Here is a 21,369-nt window from a genome sequence, read left to right on the forward strand (position 1 = left end):
ATCTTTCTGTCCTGATGAAAAGTCATCAAACTGCAACATTAACTCTGTTTCTCCCTCCATAGATGCTGCCAGACCTGCTGAGTATTTCCAACACTGTTTTTATTTCAGGTTTCTAGCATCCACAACATTTCGCTTCTGTATTAACCTTGAGGGAAGTGGCCAATTAACTTGTTAAATGCAATCTTCACTGGGTGGTTTGAACTATGCCTACTGCTTTTCTGCTGTTTGTCTGAGTGCTGTTGAGACATGATGTTATGCAACTACCTGGGGGATAGTTGCGGGGGAAAGCGGGGGAGGGGGGTAGAGGGGCAACTGCTACTGAGGTTAAGGGATCCTAACATGCAAAGGAAGGTTTTTAGTGGATACAGATAACACTGTTCCTTCTGAGACTGTGAAGCTCTTGTATGTACCTTTGCATCTTTGTCCTACCAAAGTGTCAAAACCACTCCAGCATACATATATATATATATATATATATATATATATAATATATGTAGACTTGGCATGGATTCCATCTCTCTCTACAATCATCGTCTCAGACAGAACTGAACTGTTTATAGCCTTGGCATCCTATTCAAACCTTAACTGAGCTTCTGACTTCATATCCTTTACAAACAATGCCTACTTCCAACTCTGTAGCATCAGTCAACTCAGCTCTACTTCAGCCCATTTGTCTAATTCATGCCTTTGTGACTTTATTGCCTCAACAATTCCAACCATCCTCAAGCCTATAAACTGCACCTCATTCAAACCTCTGCTGTCTCTATCCAATGCCACACCAAATCCCATTAACCCTTCGCTCCTATCCTTGCTAAACCCGAATTAGTTCCTGGTCTTCCAATGCCTCACATAATTTTCATGTCTGGGTGTAAATCGCCCCGTAGCCTCACTTCTCAATATCACTAATGTCCACTAGCCCAAGAACCTTGCCCCAGGCCCTGTTCCTCAATTCTGGCCTCTTGTGCATTCTCAACTCTATCTGCCCTACATTGGTGGCTGTGCCTTCCACTGTCTAAGCAATAAGCTCTCAAATTCCTCCATGAACACCTGTGCTTCTCCATCTTTCTCTCTGTTACGGTGCTTAAAACATTTATCTCTTTTGGACCAAGATTAATGTTTTCCTTGTGTTTCTGTTAAGTATCTTGGAACACACACACACACACACACAAATATATACATGATATAAATATTTATATGCATACACATCATTGCGATTGGCTAAGGAGCAAGGTAAGAGCGTCCAGCCTTTAGAACATTTTCTTCAGCACTGAAGAAATTCCACTCCTCTAGCTTCATCTACACAGAATAAATGGGGAAATGAGGTTAGCAGAGCTAGCTACAGAAGTTAAATTTGAAGACCACGACAGGCAAATTCAGACAGTGCAAGGCTCAGTTTCAGATGTTTGATACATCCCTTATGGGACTGAGCTTTATTAAATAACAGATGAGGAAAAAAACTTGTATTTGCATAGCACCTTTCACAACCTCAATGTCCCAAAGTGCTCCAAATGATAGAAGGATATGCAAGGACTGATAAAGGGAAACTTTTCTCCTTGAATGGGAATCCAGAACAAAGAGGTGTAAATCTTCAAGTTTGAGCTAAGCCATTCAAGAGTGAAATCAGAATGTGCTTTTCTCCACTCAAAAGGATAGTGGACATCTGGAATTCACTTTCCAAAAGGCTATCAACACTGTCACAATTGAAGCTTTCAAGACTGAGTTAGATAGCATTTTGTTATGTAATGTTATCAAAGAATATGAAAGAAAGAACTTGCTTTTACATGACCTCAGGATGTTCTAAGATGTTTTACAACTAATTAAGTACTTTTGACATTTAGTCACTGGTGTAATGTAGGAAATGTGGCAGCCAATTTGCACACAGCAATGTTCCACAAACAAAAATAAGACAAATGGCCAAATAATCTGCTTCGTGATGTTGGTTGAGGGATTGATATTGGTCAGGGCATCAGGGAGATCTCAGTCTCTTTGAAATAGTGCTGTGGGATCTTATATATCCAATTGAAGGGGGAAAAGAAAAAGAAGAAAAGAACCAAAGCATGGGTGGATTATGTTTTACTTTTGATACCAAAGGCCGCGGTGTTGGGGAGCATGAACTAGGGGCAAAAATAGACTGATAGATTTAAAAACAAGTTAATTTAAGGGGCAGAAGGGTATACTGAGGACAAGACATTTTCTTCCTCCCTGGGCTAAGATTTGGTTTTTGTACTTAAATGCACAGCTCACTTTAAAGAGCTGATTACCATGGTTGTTGATGTGTCAGCCATAGAAATTGCTTCTGTGTGAGCCCACCCATTTTGTAAGGGGGACAGGAAGTGCAATGTCAAAACACAGTGCCTCCTGAACTCTGTATTGAATGAACAGAACTGACATTGGCTGTGCATTTAGCAGTAGTGTGAGGTATACCAGTTTACAATCGCAGTACTTAGTCTCAATGTTAATTTATTTAAAACCTTTACAAGCACTCTAGCTTTTTTCCAAAGTAATGTGTGCCTCTTCATTTCCTAAGAATCCACCCTCACCCAAATCAAAATTCAGAATTGAATATGTGTCTTGGTAGCTGAAGAAGCATTTCACATACATCTAATTGCAAATTATACTTTGACCTGCTTTGTTCTCACTGAACCCATTTCTTCAATGAAAATAAGAGTGCCAGCACTAACAAGAATGCAAAGGCCATCTACTGTTAGCCAGTTTGAGTTTCCATTTCTTTCTGTGCACAAGGCAAAATTGAACATTTTGGTGCCAAAAGAACAAAGGAACAAGCGTAAACCATTCAGCCCTTCAAGTCTGTTCCACCATTCAATTAGACCATGGCTGGTCTGTACTTTAACTCCATCTGCCTGCCTTAGTTCTGCAATCCTCAATACCCTTTTCTAACAAAAAGCTATCAATCATAATTACAAATTTTTCAATTGATCCTCAGACCAACTGATTTTTTTTGGGTCTGGGGTGGGGGGGGGAATAGTTCTAGATTTTCACTGCCTTTTATATGAAGAAGTGCTCCCTGAATAGTCTTATTTTGATATTATACCCCTCTGTCCTGGGCTTGCCCACCAGTGGCAATAGTTTCAGTCCATCTACCCTATCAAATCATTTAATTATCTTAGACACCTCCTTTAGATCAACCCTCAGTCTTCCACACTCAAAGAAATACAAGCTTTGGCTATGCAGTCAGTTTTCATAATTTAACTCTTTTAGTTGGTTTTATTCTGATGAAAACTGCCATAAAAACACATTACAGATCTGGATCTCTCAACAACACGGATGTAACGATGTGACATGACACCATTAAATAGATCAGTTGGGGATAGTGCATCCACACATAAGCTGGCAAATTTAGAGCAGATTTGTCCAATTTACAGGTGACACAGCTTTTGATCTCAGCCTCAGCTTTTATATTTCTAGGGTGGAGCTGCGGAGCACCTTGTGAAAGGGCAATCAGGGCATGATGAATGAACAAATTTGAATGGAATTATAGAAAGGAAAATGCTGGAAATACGCAAAAGTCCTGGAAGTGTTTACAGAGAGAAAAACTGAGTTAATATTTCGGATCGATGGCCTTTTCCACCATTAATGGCAGTAATAATCCATTAGGTCAAAAAGCAGTACATTTTGACTGTCTAGTTCATTGTCTACAAGACTAACTGAATATAAAAGGCTAATAGAGATGTATCAAAAAGATTGAGAAGGCAACAAACCAGGAATGATTAATGACATCATACAGTCTCACTGAAGAGGACCAGCTGGCTCATAACCATCTCTACTCTCCACTGAGGCTTAAGGAGAATCTTTCGAGCCCTCCAAACTTATTTTTTGGTCAGTGCAAGATTATAAAACTTAATGATTTGAATTTGCATTTGTTTCATTTCTATCCCAATGCCAAGCCTGCTGTTGCTCACTTTTTGCAACCAGTATTTTGAGGATGATCTACCCCTACCCTAGGAAGGGGAACGAAAATCACAACAGTGAACCCCTCCCCATCACTAATGCTGGAAGCCTTGATTTTCCTGTTGCTGCTCTTTCTGGGTTTAATATAACTTTGAATGGAAACTTGATTTAGATTCCCTTAAAGATGAGTTAGCAATAAGTCTCTTTTATGTTTGGTTCACCAGACGTGAGCATTGCTGGCAAGGCCAGCATTTGTTGCCATCCCCAACTGCCCTTGAGAAGGTGGTGGTGAGCTGCCTTAAGAATACAAAAACATAAGAAATAGAAGGAGAAGGCAGTCCGTCGAGCCAGTTCCGCCATTCACCACAAGCATGGCTGAGCTTGGGCTTCAACTCCATTTTCCTATTCGCTCTCCATATCCCTTGATTCCTTGAGACTCCAAAACTGTGCCTATCCCAGCCTTAAATATATTCAATGAAGGAGCATCCACAACCCTCTGGGGTAGAGAATTCTAAAGATTCACAACTCTGAGTGAAGAAATTTCTCATCTCATCCTAAATGATTGGTCCCTTATCCTGAAACTGTGCTGCTGAAGGAACGGAGGGATATTCCAAGGAAGGATGGTGTGTGGCTAGGAACAGAACTTGCAGTGGGTGGCATTCCCATGCACCTGCTGTCCTGGTCCACCCAGGCACTAGCGGGTCTGGAAGGTGCTTTGAGTGAGCCTTGGGTGGGTTGCTACAGTGCATCGTGTAGCTGGTACACACTGCTGCCACTGTGTGCTGGTGGTGGAGGGAGTGAATGTTTAAGGGATGGGGTGTACTCATCAATTAGGCTACTTTATCCTTGATGAGTTTCTCAAGTGTTATTGGAGCTTCAATCATCCAAGCAAATGGAAAGTATTTCATCCTGAAGCCCCCATATTTAATATCCTAGGGGTTACCATTGACCAGAAACTTAACTGGACCAGTCATATAAATACTATGGCTACCAGAGCAGATCAGGGACTGGGAATTTTGTGGTGAGTCACTCACCTCCTGACTCCCTAAAGCTTGTCTGCTATCTATAAGACTTAAGTCAGGAGTGTGATGAAATAATTTTTTTTTGAAGTGTAGTCACTATTGTAATGGCGGAAACATGGCAGCCAATTTGCACACAGAAGAATCCCATAAATGGGAGATAATCAGAGGGTGAGTGATGGAGACAGGAGATTATCAGAGGTTTAATGATGGAGTTGGACAAGGAGATTATCAACAGATTGGCAATCCCAGTGAAACCAACCCAAGCTACAGATTGTGTTGTCTGAAGGAGAGAAAAGCATGGAAGTTAGAATAAAATAACCCTGGCAAACCTATCTGTGGATCCATTAAACTTGTGAAATTGTATAATTTATAACAGCCATACAGTATGTTCTAGAATATCAATTCAATTACTGTGCAACCGATTACTGCAGAATTAATATAAACTGGGGACTTTGCTAATGGAACTTCAACTCAGAATAGATAATTGCTGCCAGCAAAATACAGATTAAAAATCTAAAGAAAGAAAAGAAAGATTTGCATTTACATTGTGCCTTGCATGATTTCAGGAAATTACAAAGCACTTTACAGCTAATTCTTCTTTTTCTTTTTTTAAAGTGCAGTCACTATGGTAATGCAGTAAACACAACAGCCAATTTGCACACAGTAAAATCCACCAGATGACCATATTACCTATGTTCAGTGATGTTGGTTGAGAGCTAAGTATTGACCAGGACCCAGGGAGAATTCCTCTGCCCTTCCAATAGTGCCATGGGACCTTTTATGTTCACCTGAAACATAGTGGCTCAGACAGCACAGTACTACCTCAGTACTGCACTGATGTGTCAGTCTAGATTATGCGCTCAAGTCTGTGAAATGACGCTTTAGCCAAAACTTCCTTATTAAGAGACAGAGTGCCACCAACTCAACTATGCACAGGAAACTTTTTGGAGGCCCCCTGAAATATCATTCAAGTTCAGAGGTACCCTAGTGGACTGCAAACAGCATTTGATTTTCAGCAACCAGGTTTCAAATCAAACATAAAATGTACTTGTTCAAACTGGTAAGTAAAGTTTTGCAATGGTTACTCTGAGCACTTGGAAATAGCAAATCCTTACCTTGTTTGGCCTAGACGTGATGTCTTCCAACACTGTGGTTATCTTTTAACTGCCTTCTGAAGTAACCAATTGTCAACTGAGGATGAGCAATAAATGATAGCCCTGCCAGCGATGCCCACATCCCAAGAATAAATAAAAAAGGATCAAAACCTACTTAACTTTGCTGCTAGCCTTCTCTGCTCTATTTGCCATTGGCCCAGTGTTTAAGTCTTTCCTCAATTATAGTTTCACAACCCTGACATCATCCTGGTGAATCTATGCTCTCCACAACTTTAATGTTAATTCTAAAATGGCACATCCAAATTGGCAGAGTAGTCTGTTGTAGGACCAATGCTTTCATCAAATACATTGCTTTACTTTATTTTACTCTTTACACCACATTTATAGACCTTAAAATGCTGTGGCCTTTATTGCAGTTTTATTTATCTGCATTTGTACTTTTGGGAATTATGTATTTGAAACCTTAGGTCACTGTGTTCAGTCACACTCTTCAGCATCTTTCTATCGAATGTACACTCCCATTCTGTTTCTCTTCTTAAAATGTATAATCTCACACTTGCTCACACTGAATTGCATCTGCCCGTCCATTCCACTAGCTTGCATCTTCCTGAAGCGCTTCAAGTCCTCACCATTTGTCAAACTTGCAACTTTTGTCATAAAGTTTTGAGATTGTGTTCTCCGTGTCCAAAACATTTCTCTAAACAAAGAAGAAAAATGGGACCTACCATAGCCTCTGGGTTGCCCCACTTCCAACCTTTCGTCAATCTGAACACCACCCCTTTACCCCAATTGTTTCCTATCCATTAACCCTGTCCATATATGCTCTTTGACACTCCTTATATCACTTGCCTTCTAAAAATCCATATGCACAACATCCCCTTTACCTATCTAATTGGTCATTTCTTCAAATAATTCTACTAATTTTGTCAAATACAACATGCCTTTAACAAATGTTTGCATTTGTCCATGGTTAACCCCTGTATTTCTAAATGCTCACTAACTTTCTCTCCGATTATGGGCCTCTTATGTTAGACTTGTTCGGCTGTAGAGACTGGATTTCTCCTACTCTCCCTCCTTGTACAAAAGGTGCTTCAAGGCATTTTCCAATCCCAAGGGCACAATCTGCATATTTGAATTGAAAAGTTGTGGCTGGACTCTGCTGATTTCTGCCTGACAATTACCTTCATAACTGTGAAAACATCAATGAGTTCTACCACACCAAAGATCCACGTTACAAACACAGCAATGCCTTCTCTCCCCAAATCGAGATGTGATTGCTGGTGCCTCGGAATAGAATGCGTTTTCCGCATCAGAGCTCCTGGGTTTAGTGTGAATGGCCCTATTTATAGCTTGCCAACAAAGGCACCTTTGCAATGTTTCCAATTTGCAGACTGGCAATCTTGGTGGCCTCTTCCCATTAGGTAGGTGGCTTGATACTCAGCTACAAGCAGCTTTTTGCTGTGACCTCACTACCAACCAATTTCAACAGAGCCAGTGGAAAAAGTTCACCCCAAGTCTTTTCTTGAATCCAAGTGCCAGAATCACCCTCTCCCCGCAGCACAAGGATGTATCTAGTAATCTTGGCTGAGAACAGTATTTGGTGAAACCATTGATTAAATTCCCAAGACACTCCCAGGCCCTACAAGAAGTTCTCTGTTGTTGTGCATTCCATTCATGAAGGAACAACGCATTCACCCTCACTTTGCACCATTTTGTCAGTACTCAGATGCCAGACTGGATCAAGCATCAAGTTCATGAGCTTGAATCTAACTGGAAACTCAGCACAACCTTTTATTTATTATTTCATGGGCATCACTGGCAAGACCAGCATTTGTTGCCCATCCCTAGTTGCCCTTGAACTGAGTGGCTTGCTAGGCCATTTTGAGGGCAGTTAAAAATATGTTGCTGTGAGTCTGGAGTCATATGTAGGCCAGACCAGGTAAGGACAGCAGATTTCCTTCCCTAAAGGACGCTAGTGAACCAGATGGGTTTTTAACAATAAGATAAAAGCAAAAAACTGCGGATGCTGGAAATCCGAAACAAAAACAAAAATACCTGGAAAAACTCAGCAGGTCTGACAGCATCTGCAATTGATTTCATGGTCAACATTACTGAGACTAGCCTTATATTCCAAACCTGTGTCCCCAGAGGATTAACCTGGACCTCTGGATTACTAGTCCAGTAAACCTAGTTTAAAGTAGTTTCCCAATTCAGAGGAAGGAACTCCACAAGAAGCAGGCCAAGATGAGACATACAATCACTAATACTTAGGATTATCTGACATTATTTGAATGCTCTTCCTCGTTTCAAATATTTCCTTAAACATATGGCAAAGTTCTCACTATTCTCACACTAAATACAATAGATTTTGGAAGAAAAGCTGTCTAGTATTCCATAAAGTTCATACAAAATTTTATGAAATATTCTGTGGCTCTTGACTCTATTCAGTCCATGCTTTTGGAATTAAGTGATTACGTGAAAGACCAACAAATCCAATTTAACTTTACCTGCCCACTGAAAACCAAGCAGGTGAACAATTAAACACAAAGTCACTTACCTGCTTGGGATTTGACTCTTTCCTGTAGGGTTCTACTGGCAGTGAGACAGCTCCTAATACAGGCCTGAGCCTCATGAACTTGAGCAAATTGGGAGCTTATGACACCAATAAGGCTTTCCTACCAAGCTGAAGCTGGTTGATGGCTTTTGAGAAGGGTGACAGGCCCTCCTGACAAGTGGAAGAATCTCCGTGGGCCAGGAGGTATGGGAGTGCTCCTCACGGCTGCATGGGATGATCCTGCTCTTCCCTGCCCAGCATTCTCCCCTTCCCTCCTGAAAGCACTACCCCCACCACCTATATTGATGCCGGCCTTTGCCTGCTCTGTGCTCTCTTCTCAACCAGAGGAGACCGGAACTGGACTGGTTGCATTTAGCTGAACTTAACTGGGCTTGAAACCTATACCAGGGAGAGTGTTTTGCACATGACATACCCCTTGCCTCACTATCGAAATTCATTACAGGTTAGATTCAACCAAGTGTCTCGTTATAGCAAGGAACCCTCATATAGGCCTCCTACATGAATTCATTAATGATAAAGGTTGCAGATTTCCCCTTACTTTATCTTTTTATTGAGTCACTAGAATGTAGCTAAAGAAATAAAGCAACATCCATGTGCGAAAACTAAAAATACACTGGTCTGTCACCATCTGTGTGGAGCAAGGACAACTAATGCTTCAGGTACAGGATCCCATTTCTTAACTCTCACAAAATCCTGTTCACCCATCATCCCTGTGCTCACTAACCTACACTGGCTCACGGTTCTTGAACACGTCGGTGAAATTCCCATCCTTGTGTTCCCCCTCCCCAGCCTCCCCTTTACCATCCCTGTGACCCACTCCATCCCAACATCTTTCCAAGAACTCTTGCATTCCTTGAACTCTGCCCTCCTGTTCATCCCCTATTTTCTTTAAAAGCAAAATACTGTGGATGCTGGAAATCTGAAACAAAAACAAAAATTGCTGGAAAAACCCAGCAGGTCTGACAACATCTGTGGAGAGGAAGACAGAGTTAACATTTCGAGTCTGTATGCCTCTTCATAAGAGCTCTGATGAAGAATCGTTCAGACTCGAAACGTTAACTCTGTCTTCCTCTCCACAGATGCTGTCAGACTTGCTGGGTTTTTCCAGCAATTTTTGTTTTTGTCTCTATTTTCTTTACCTCACCATTGATGGCTATGCCTCAGCTATCTAGGACCTAAGCTCTGGAATTCCCACCCGAAACCTCTCTGCCTTTCCACCTTCACTTTTTAAAACCTACCTTTTCCTAATGTCTCATTCTTTGGCTCTATGTTAATTTTTGTCTGATTATGCTGCTGTGAAGTCAATTGGGATGTTTTACTCTGTTAGAGGCATTATATAAATGCAAGCTGCAGTTCCTTCCTCTGAACTCTGAAATGATCACAGCTGAATAAGGGTTTCCAATGATGCTGGTAGACTACCTGTATGATTCTATTTTTGTTTCAGATTTCCAGTTTTAAAAAAAATCTTTTTGTGGATGACTGGTGGATGTGGCTAGCATGCAGTTCCTGGGGCATAAGCTAGTGACAATCAGCAAGCGAATAGGGAGTTCCTTAATAGTACGTTGCATTGCTCTATACCTGAGGGAAGAGGAAAAACAACACGACTGCAGTGATTCTGTGATCCCTGCAGTGTCTGTAATAGGACACTCCAACACTACAGTTATATCCATCACATTAGCTTTAACAATCTGTACACACAATTATCTGTGACTCTCATTCTAGGTGACCTGGTAAACATTGCTCATTAATTTTCCATAATTGCATGTTGCATTATTAATGACCCTATTCATACATTAGTCACATTCTGCATTGCTGTAAATTGATTTTTTTTCCTTATTGTTCCAGTTGATTGCCATCAAGCTGGATACTTAATATAAATTAAGCTGCTCCAATGTCAAACTGGGTAATGGTATCAAATGGGAGGTTCCAGGTTCAATCCCCAATCTGTACTGTAAGCAGGCCCTGGGATAAGGGAGGACAAGATAGCAAAGCTGTAAAGAGAAAAATGATAGAGGATGTCAAGGCAAATAAATAGGGATATAAATTACGACAACTTGCATTTGTATAGCAGCTTTAACACAGCGTCATGCCTCAAAGTGCTTCATAGAAGCATATGGATAGTGAGCAAATGAATGAGATGTTAGGAGAGGCAACCAGAAATAGGCATCAAGAAATGGATTTTAATGAGTGTTTGAAAGGAACAGAGGGATATGGCAATGCAGAGGAATTTGGGGGCAAAAGGCCCATGTAGCTGACGGCATGGCAGCCAATCTTGAGGCAAAAGGTAACAGAACTGGACAAGAGGACAGAACCATAGTGCATGGACAGGAAGAGCGGTTTTTAAATCACTAAAGGAGATTATGAAGATAGGGAGGAGCAGGGCCTCCGAGGATAAGAATTTTAATTTGAGATGTTGGCGATCTGAGGCCCGAGCACAAGGGCAGAGGTAATGGGTGAGTGCGACTTGGTGTAGTGTAGAATGCAGGAAATATGGTTTTAAAGAGGGTAAAGATTATAAAGGGTTAAGAATAGGGGATGGCCAGGAGAGCATTGGAATAATTGAGCCTGGAAGTGGCAACAGCATGGGTGAGAGCTTTAGCAACAGATGGGGTGAAGTTGGAGAATCTTTCTGCTCCTCCAATTCTGGCTTCTTTTGCATTCCCTATTTCCATCACACCTCCACTGTCTTCAGCTACCTAGGCCCCAAGCTCTGGAATTCCTACTTCAAACCTCTCTGCCAGTCCATCTCCTTTAAGATGCTCCTTAAAACTCAGGTCTGAGCAAGCTCCTGGTTTGGTCAAATTTGGTATGATCATGGTCCTGGGAAGCACCTTGGGATGTTTTAATATGTTAAAAGTCCTATATAAATATAAATTGTTGTTATCTCTCATCACTGGAAAATTGAGAATGTCATGCTGAGGTAAGTATGGCACTGAGGTTTCAAATCTTGTTATAATAATTATAGCTTCAGGGTTTAATCACACATTGCTCAATTTCACTTGTTGCTGCTCAATGATGTGGTGAGACAAGTTGGAATGTGCAGCTATCAAACCAGAGGTCATTAAAGAACCTGCTGCTGCATGACATTCGCAGAATCAATGCACTAACCATTTTGTTTTCTCACCAAATCAGCCCAAAGTGGAAAGCCCAGGTGGCGGCCTGGGCAGTGTAGGGTGCCACGAGCAGTGGCCAGGGCAGCGCGGGATTGCAGTCAGTGGCCAGGGCGACGCAGGGAAGGTGAGGCAGCACAGTCAGTGGTCGGACATTACGGGGTCTGCGCTAACTCAGCTGATCTCACCCAGAGCTGTGATTTTCCTGCTGCAGGTGGCCACCGGTATGCATACCAGTTTAACCGTATCCAGCCAGAGTTGCAACAGTAAAGCAGCAAAACTGAGGAGAAAAGTGCACCCAAACTGCTGCGCCATTCTAAATTGAGCTTCATTTAATTGAAATGAAGGGTTCTCTCCACACTGACAAAGCTCTCACTGTTAAGTGGTCCTACAGTTGAACATAATTTTTCAGGAGTGAGCCTGGAAACTAAGTGGTTAGGCTATTTGGATCTGGAGGGCTTCACAACCCAACCAGATTCTGAGCTCAATGGATGCCCAAATCTGGAGCTTTCATTGCTGGAGGTCATACATTGAAAGATAATTAAGGAGCTGCCAGATAACACTGCCAGGTATTTCCTCTCCCTAGCTGGGGGCACTGAAGCCAATTGTTGAGCATCTGTTACCACGAATCTGGCTGAAGTCAACCACTTCATGATGGTCTGGGGTCAAATCGGGGATATCTCCATTTTGTCTTAACTGCTCACCAGATGAACTCACTGAGCAATTGGAGAGCCCTTTGGGAATGGCCCTTACATCCATATTTCAGGCTTTACAGCAAGTTAGCTGTTAATTAGAGCCAGATGTCAAACGTTTGTACCAAAGGCAAGCAACAAATCTCAGCTCAAATCGAGGCAGAGTGTAAGCTATGTAAACTTTTGACAAGCAGCCAGTACACAATATTGGGGCAGATTATTCTGAGAGTGCAGCCCACTCCAAAAAAAACACACCCCAATAAAAACTCTCAGTTGAGTTGCAGTCAGTGCCTTCAGTCATGAAGCAAATCTATATTGCCCCATTATCCTTTTGTTAAAAAAAACTTTTGCTTCAATTCAGCTATTGGAAACATTCTTGGAATGAGTCCTAAATTTTTGGGTCAAAGCATCACCTCCTTTGTCCAGTCTAATGAAAACAATGCAGCTGAGATTGTACTTAGAACATTTTAAAGAATAACTGAAATTAATTGCAAGAATCCCCATCTCCCCATAAAAGGCAAGCTTTGCAATTATATAGTGCCTTGCACAACCTCTAAACATCCTAAAGTTATTACAGACAAGTGTAGACACCGTTGTAATATAGGAAATGCCCCAATTGTGCACAGCAAGATCCCACAAACTAATCCGATAATGTGTGTGAGTGATGCTGTTTCAGAAATAGGTATTGGTCAGGAAACCAGGAGAACTCCCTTGCTCCTCTTCGAAATTGGGGTCTTTTGCTTCCACTTAAGAGGGCAAATGGGGCCTGAGTTTAATGTCTCATCTGAAAGAGTGCAGCCCAGTAAGTCTCCGTTTTCAGTCATCTCATTCAGCGTCACTGTGCTTTAGCTTCGTGAGTATAACCGGGCCTGCAAACACACTTAGCATTGGGATGTCTGCTTTAGCAATGTTTTGCGCTGGAGCTGATGTCGTGTGGTGTGACACGATCCACACCATCTTTGAATGGCCCCTTCTGCTCACTGTCACTTTCCCCAAAGTCCTGCTCACTGCCTCACTCCCCAGCCCTCCCACTCGCAGCTCCTCACGCTCCCACACTTGCTTCTTCCTCTTGCTGCCCCTCTCCAGAGGCCTGGCAAGCAGGAAAATCGAGGAGGGAAGCAGTGAGCGGAAGAGAGAGACGATGAGCAGGAGGTAAGTAGAAAGAGTTAGCATATTTTAAAATTTATTTTAAATGTTATTTCTGAATATAAGAATTTAGGAATGCACAGTATTTCAGCTTACATGGTATAATGTTTTAACTTTTTTTCTGACATGCAATGTCCAAAGAGCCTAACTTTTACATTGGTTGCAATGGGAAAATCTGATTTGCTTCAAGGTGTTTCATTTAAAGTTGCACTTTTTAGGAATCAGACTACATTATGCAAGGAATTACTGCACTGCACTGGAGCATCAGCCTGGATTATCTGCTTGTACTTCCAGGGTAAGACTTGAACCCATAACCTTCTGAATCAGAGGCAAGAGCATTACCACTGAGCCACAGCTAGCACCTTATTTGGAATTGAACTTGAGGTCTTCATACACATCATGACATCATCTTTAACTAAAGCTGTTGAAAGAGCTGGAAGAAATTTCAAAGTTAAGTATGCTGTTAGCATCAACTAGAACTGACTGCTTCCATGTTCAAATGGAGATTAGCACTCTGGGCAGCAAAATATTTTTGTGGAAAACATATAAAATCTTTAAAAATTCATTCTTGGGATATGGATATTGTTGGTAAGGCTACAATTTATTGCCCAATCCCAGTTACCCTGCAAAGATAGTGGTTAGCCTTTTCTTTAAACAGCTGGTTGTGGTGTGATACACGCCAGAGGCTTTCTAGGTATCTTCAGAAGGCAGCTAAGAGCCAACCATAATTACTGTACTGGTTCTGGGACTGGGAGTTGAATCCGTAAGCCAAACCTGCAGGAGGATGGCAGGTTTCCTTCCCTAAACTTGGGTTTTTACAACAATCTGACAGGTTCCTGGTCATTTTGTCGATTCTGGCTTTTTATTTTTGAATTTAAAAAAGCTGAATGCATGTTCTCTGAATTACCAGTCCAGTAACATAACCACACACTACCTTGACTTGAGTTGGAGTCCCTTTGAAGTGCTGCACTGAACAGATTGGGGCATTGGCACCAGTACTGGGGAAAGTGGGAGCTGTACCTTTAGAACGGTCTCCATCTGGTATATGCTGGGACCAGTTTTCTGGCAAGTTGTATAACTAGGACGGTAGAACTTATTTAAGCTAAGTGGTGGGGGCGAGGGATCAAGAGGGGGAAGTTGTGTTAAAGGGAGAGGGAAAGATAAGAAATCAAGGTAACTATAAAGGGTAATGATAATCAGAGCATGGAAGGATCGGACAGAGCTTACAAACTTAAGACTGCTCCAGCAGATAAGGCCAGAGGTTTCAAATACAGTATAAAGACAGAGCTAAAGGCTCTGTATCTGAATGCATGTAGCATTCATAACAGAAGGGATGAATTTTCAGATAATCTGATAGCTATTATAGAGACATGGCTGCAAGGTGGCTAAGACTGGGACCTGAATATTCAAGGGTACTTGACATTTCTGGAAGAAGGGGAGGCTAGGATAGGACCTGCATGGGCCTGAGTTACGCCTGTCTTTTCCTGGGGTACGTGGAACATTCCTTGTTCCAATCTTACTCAGGCCCCCTCCCACCACTCTTTTTCAATAAATCATTAGCTTTATTGGTGCTGCTTCATACCCTCATCTTGACTTAGTAAAATGTACCAGTTTTGCTTCCAATTACCGCCCCTCTCTCACTTTCACATGGTCCATTTCCAATGCTTCCCTTCCCCCTTCTTTGACTTCTGTCTCCATTTCTGGGGATAGACTGTCTATCAATATTCATTACAAGCTCACCAACTTTCACAGCTACCTCAGCTACATCTCCTCACAACCTACTTCCTGTAAGGACTACATTCCATTCTCCCAGTTTTTCCGCCTCCGTCACATCTGTTCTGTTGATACTACCTTACAAAATTATGTATCTGACATGTCGTCCGTTTTCCTGAGCCAAGGCCCTTCCCCTCACACCACCAAACCCCCCCAACCACTGTGGTTGACAGGGCCCTCAACTGTTTCCGACCCATCTCCTACGATTTTTTTATTCTTTCAGGGGATGAGAGAATCGCTGGCTAGGCCAACATTTAGTGCCCACCCTCAACTGCCCTTGAGCAGGTGGTGGTGAGCTGCCTTCTTGAACCGCTGCAGTCCATGTGGTGTAGGTACACCCACAGTGCTGTTAGGAAGGGAGTTCCAGGATTTTGACCCAGTGACAGTGAAGGAACGGTGGTATATTTTCAAGTCAGGATGGTGATTGCTTTGGAGGGGAACTTACAGGTGGTGGAGTTCCCATCTGCCTGTCCTTGTCCTAGATGGTAATGGTTATGGGCTTAGAAGGTGCTGTCCAAGGAGGCTTGGTTAGTTTCTCTAGTGAATCTTGTAGATGGTACACACTGCTGCCATGTCTGTGGTGGATGGAGTGAATGTTTGTGGATGTGGTGCCAATCAAGCGGGCTGCTTTGGCCTAGACGGTGTCAAGCTTCTTGAGTGTTGCGGGTGTTGCACTCATCCAGGCAAGAGAGTAGTCCATCACACACCTGACTTGTGCCTTGTAAATGATGGACAGGCTTTGGGGATTCAGGAGGTGAGTTACTAACTACAGGATTCCCAGCCTCTGACCTGCTCTTGTAGCCACAGTATTTATATGGCTAGTCCAGTTTAGTTTCTGGCCAATAGTAAACCCCCGGATGTTGACAGTGGGGAATTCAGCGATCGTAATGCCATTGAATTTCATGGGGCGATAGTTAGATTCCCTCAAGTTGGAGATGGTCATTGTCTGGCACTTGTGTGGCGCAAATGTTACTTTCCACTTGTCAGCCCAAGCCTGGATATTGTCCAGGTCCTGCTGCATTTGGACATGGACTGCTTCAGTGTCTGAGTAGTTGCGAATGGCGCTGAACATTGTGCAATCATCAGCGAACATCCCACTTCTGACCTTATGATGGAAGGAAGGCCATTGACGAAGCAATTGAAGATGATTAGGCCTAGGACACTACCCTGAATAACTCCTGCAGTGGTCAAATGCTGCCTTGGCGTCAAAGGCAGTCACTCTCACCTCACCTCTCGAGTTCAGCCCTTTTGTCTATGTTTGAACCAAGGCTGTAATGAAGTCAGAAGGTGAGTAGCCCTGGCGGAATCCAAGCTGAACGTCTGTGAGAGGTTATTTCTAAACAATTGCCGCTTGATAGCACTACTGTTGATGATGCCTTCCACCACTTTTCTGATGATCAAGAGTAGACTGATGGGGCAATAATTGAATGGTTTGGATTTGACCTGCTTTTTGTGCAGAGGACATACCTGGGCAATTTTCCACATTGCTGGGTAGATGCCAGTGTTGTAGCTTCTGCCCTCAGCCCTTCCCCTCCCTCCCTGAGCCATGATAGGTTACCTTCATTTTTCACCCCACCAGCCTCCATATTCAAAGGATCATCCTCTGCCATTTCCGCCAACTCCAGCATGATGCCATCACAAACACGACTTTCCCTCATCTCATTGTTCCCTCTGACACCCTAGTCTACTCCTCCATCACCCTCAACTCCTCATCATCTTCCCATGGCACCTTCCCATGCAATCGCAGAAGATGTAACACCTGCCCCTTTGCCTCCTTCCTTCTCACTGTCCAAGGCCCCAAACACTCCTTTCAGGTGAAGCAGTGATTCACTTGCACTTTCAGTTTATTCTACAGCATTCGCTGCTCCCAATGCGGTCTCCTCTACACTGGGAAGACTAAACACAGACTGGGTGATCACTTTGCCCCACACTTTCACTCAGTCTGCAAGCATGACGCTTGCCATTTCAATTCACCATCTTGCTCTCATGCCCACATTTCTGTCTTTGGCCTGCTGCAATGTTCCAGTGAAGCCCAACACAAACTGGAGGAACAGCACTTCATCTCTCATCAGTATTAGCACTTGCCTTAGTCTTCAACATTTACACTCCCTCTGTCTTATGTCCATGACACCTTTGTCCAACCTCTCCTTAGCTCACACCTCTTCCTAACCTATTTTGCTCCACCTGCTCTACCCCCTCTCTTCAACAGTATAAAACCCATCATATTTCTACCTCTCTACAGCTCTGATGTCAATCACTTGGTGGATATCTTGCCCTGTGCCTATTCACCTCGTGCGAGTGAGTTATGGCAGGCTATTCAACCAAGGGGGAAATACAACAGCTGAGCCTGACTTTATGCAGACCTGGCCTCACACATCAGTTTTCCAGCAGGGTAGTAAAGTGGGGTTGTGGTTAGATGCCAACCAGGAACAAGAACCTGGTTGATTTTCTCTCCACCCCAGCCCAAGGTAAATTAGGAAGTCCTAATGGCTCCCGTTGGCTCTCATCAGTTGACTCAACACAGGCAAAGCTGACATAACCTACAAATAGAAACTGCACAGCTCTAACATATAGGCAGTGAAAAAGAAAATAGACCAAGTGCTTTGTCCAAAGCTAATAAATGTCTGACTGAACGAAGTTGCGGTATTTTCACTTTAGGCTTTTACCTATAAATGGAAGAGATAAAATACACAGAGAGCAGCTGCTGGTGCTAATGTTTTTCTATTTGGCCTTGCAGAGGAATCTGTGACACATTCTTTTGCCAATTCTGGTCTTGTCTGGCCTTGAGGCGAGAGCTGAAAGATGTAAAGTCTGCACAATTTCAGGACCAGAGCCCAGGAGTGAGACAATGAACTGTTAGAAGTGACAGTTATTCAAAGTGCCTCAAAAAGCCCAAGTATTTTTTTTTAGAAGTGCAATACTTGGATGAGAGGTGTCTTAGTGACATACCAAGTGTCCTGGAAAATGTTACATCTCAACCTCCGTACAGTTTAAAAGCTGCCTTCAAATGGAACCTTATCCATGCAAATCTGAAAGTAAACTGAAAAGAATTTCAAACAAGTGAGAGGCAACATCATCACACCATTGTCAGACACAACCCCTCATATCTGATGAAAAGTCATATGGACTCGAAACGTTAACTCCGTCTTCCTCTCCACCTGCTGAGTTTTTCCAGCAATTTTTGTTTTTGTTTCAGAGTTCCAGCATCCGCAGTATTTTGCTTTTACTCTCATATCACTTGCTCTGGGATGATCCAGCACTCAACAAACCTCTCTTTTGACAGGTAAATTGTTGAAATCACAAATTGAGTAATACTTCTTCCAGTTACTATGTGCTGTGACATTGCTAACGTACTTGTGAAGATCCGTGTTTAATATTAAAGACCAAAACTCTGTCACAACCAGAAGCATACCTATCCCACAGCTGCTTACCTATCTCTCAATGTACACTCACTCCTGGTAGTGATCATAATACCTTACAATACACCCCTGATAGCATGTTGGAGTTTCTACTGTATTATAGAGAGTGCTTTTGTTATATAGGCAGTAGAACACTGGGAAAGGGACAGTTAAGTGTAGACCAACAGCTGCCAAGTGAGTCACTGCCCTTTGGTACCTTTGGAAGGCTTGAAAGTGGCCATTATTGAAGGTGGTGAGATCTGGTGAGTTGGCAATGGGAGCATTTCTGTTCCCATCAATGACTGCTCAGCATGAATGCGACAGCATGAAATCCTGCACCCAGCACGTGAGGCGCTCCCACCTCTTACAGGGAAACACACAAACAGATCATCAAAGCTGCAATCCAGGTCACTTATAACAAGGCCACTTGCATTTATAAATACCTCATGTCAAGATTTACAAGGGTACCCAAACTATGAGGTTATAACACTAGTGAAGACCAAACAGGCCGAGGCTTTTTTCTCTAGAAAAGATAAGGTTGAGGGGTGATCTGATAGAGGTCGAAAAGCAATGAATGACATAAGAAAGATATCTCCAGTTGTTGGGGTATCCAACAGGAGGGTGTCATAATACAACATTAATGTTTAAAATGTTACTGGAAATGATTTGTTTTAAATGGAGGTTTAGTCTGTGTGTGTGTTAATTGGATTAAAGCCAGCTAGTCCAGGTGCTTTGATGTGTAGTAGTTTTGAGATGTAAACAGTAAGGTAAAGGGTGCATTTGCATTTTGTTGAATAGGGTATTCAAGAGTGGGTGTGAAATCTTGCACCTAGCTAGGAGACACCAAACAACGTTTATATTACTAACACAATTGGTACAATGAAAGGGGTTCAAAGGGCCTGGTGATACAATGAAAATTTGCATTCAAAGGGAAAGGCTGGGCATAACAGATAGGAGTTTATCCGAGTTCTGTTGAAGGGTTATGAGGACTCGAAACGTCAACTCTTTTCTTCTCTGCCGATGCTGCCAGACCTGCTGAGTTTTTCCAGGTAATTCTGTTTTAGTTTTGGAGTTTATCTGTACAGGTCAGAGGTATGTAAGATCTAAGCCTGTAAGCCTACCACTGCGTCTGCAAAGGAACAAATTGAAAGGAACCTCATTTTGAATTTGTAAGGTGAAAAATGCTTTGCCTGGTCTCTGTTTAAATCTATTGATTATTGTTGCCATAGTAGAGATTAATTTGGGAATTTGTTAAAAGTTATGATAGTAGAAATTTGTAGCCATGTGTATGTGTTTAATTTGTTGTAAATAACTAAATATTTCATTTAGTTTGATATAAAAACCTCTCAAGAACTGGTGGTCTTATTCCTGAATTTAGAGCTGCAACGCAAATCATACCAATTGAAAATAAAGGTTATGACAGTTGTTTAAAGTTTGCCTCTGGGATTTTAAATAACTCAGCCTTTACAAACTGCTGTGTCATAACACTCCTGTCTTCCACCCTATCACACATCTCCCTCTTGTCCTTGTCCCATCCCCCCTTTGCTCAAAACCTATTCCAATTCTAACTTTTTGGTGATGAAAGGTCCTTGACTATTTTTTTCTCTTTCTCCACAGATGATGGCAGACCTGCTGGGTATCTCCAGCATTTTCTATTATTGGTTTTTGTTTGGTAGTTAGGTTTGGGAAGGAAGATTAATCAGGGCACCGAGACAACTCCCTGCTCTCCGAATGATGCCATGGAATCTTTATAATCTTTATCTCAAATAGTGGAACAGGCGAGAGGGCCTCAGTTTAGTACACCATCTAAAGGGCTGTCCATCTAATTGTTAAGCTATGACCTCAAGCCTACACGAGGCTCGACCCCCATAACTTTTTAACCATCAAGGGACAAATGCTGCTGACTGCTCCAAGCTGTTGAAAAGAAAACTGAGCTGCCCAACTCACTAGTTAGAACAAAAGGATACAACTTCTGAATGAGATCATAGGCATGTTTGTAGTTCTGTGTGAGGAAGCAGAGAGAGACCGTGGCGACAGGATTGTGGCACCAGGAACGATACAAGCCACAGAACAGATTGCAGCTTTCCTGTAGGCGACAAAATGTAAGGAAACAATATTTAAAAGCAGCCAACTTATGATACATAAACCCCCTCAAGCGATGGCTTCAAACTGTGGTGCTCAGCACACTCATTTAGAACTTTTCTAAAGCCCTCTGAACACATGGCAAAAGAAGCCTACTCATTAAATCGGACATCACAGCACCATCTGTTGTAAAGGTGGATTGCTGATTGGAGATGGTCTTCTTACTCTTTAGTAGAAACTTAACTCTGTTATACAAATCAAATTAACCATCATTTTATAGAGGGGAAATAAATTGATCTCCATTGACACCAATGTTCATTCTAACTTCTGTTTGTTGTGTGCGGCTGGCTTGCTGTACTGTGTGGTCTCCAAGATTGATGTGGGGCTGACCTTCAGCATAGCTGAGAGAGGACAACAACACTGTTCATTTAAGAAATGTCTGGTCTGGTTTTCAAATGATTGTCTCCTGTATCACTGTACTTGATAAGTCAGCTCTTTGCCCATGGTACTGAGACTCTTGGAATCATAATGAGACCATCAAACTGGA

At 42.4% G+C, this 21,369-nt stretch overlaps 1 protein-coding gene across 7 annotated transcripts in view; it reads right to left on the reverse strand.

The window, feature by feature from the left end:
* The window catches only part of vac14 (vac14 homolog (S. cerevisiae)), a 449,264-nt gene that overhangs the window by 78,764 nt on the left and 349,131 nt on the right, over nt 1-21,369 (reverse strand). For 6 of the 7 annotated variants that reach the window (XM_041191735.1, XM_041191734.1, XM_041191731.1 and 3 more), the window contains exon 17: nt 20,708-20,826. In XM_041191735.1, the coding sequence (XP_041047669.1) occupies nt 20,708-20,826 (119 nt within the window). Of the gene's footprint in view, nt 1-20,687; nt 20,827-21,369 lie in introns of all 7 variants that reach the window. The other variant, XM_041191738.1, reaches the window with a different exon arrangement.

Source organism: Carcharodon carcharias, chromosome 7, assembly GCF_017639515.1.
Source record: "Carcharodon carcharias isolate sCarCar2 chromosome 7, sCarCar2.pri, whole genome shotgun sequence".
In the NCBI taxonomy this organism is placed as follows: Eukaryota; Metazoa; Chordata; class Chondrichthyes; order Lamniformes; family Lamnidae; genus Carcharodon; species Carcharodon carcharias.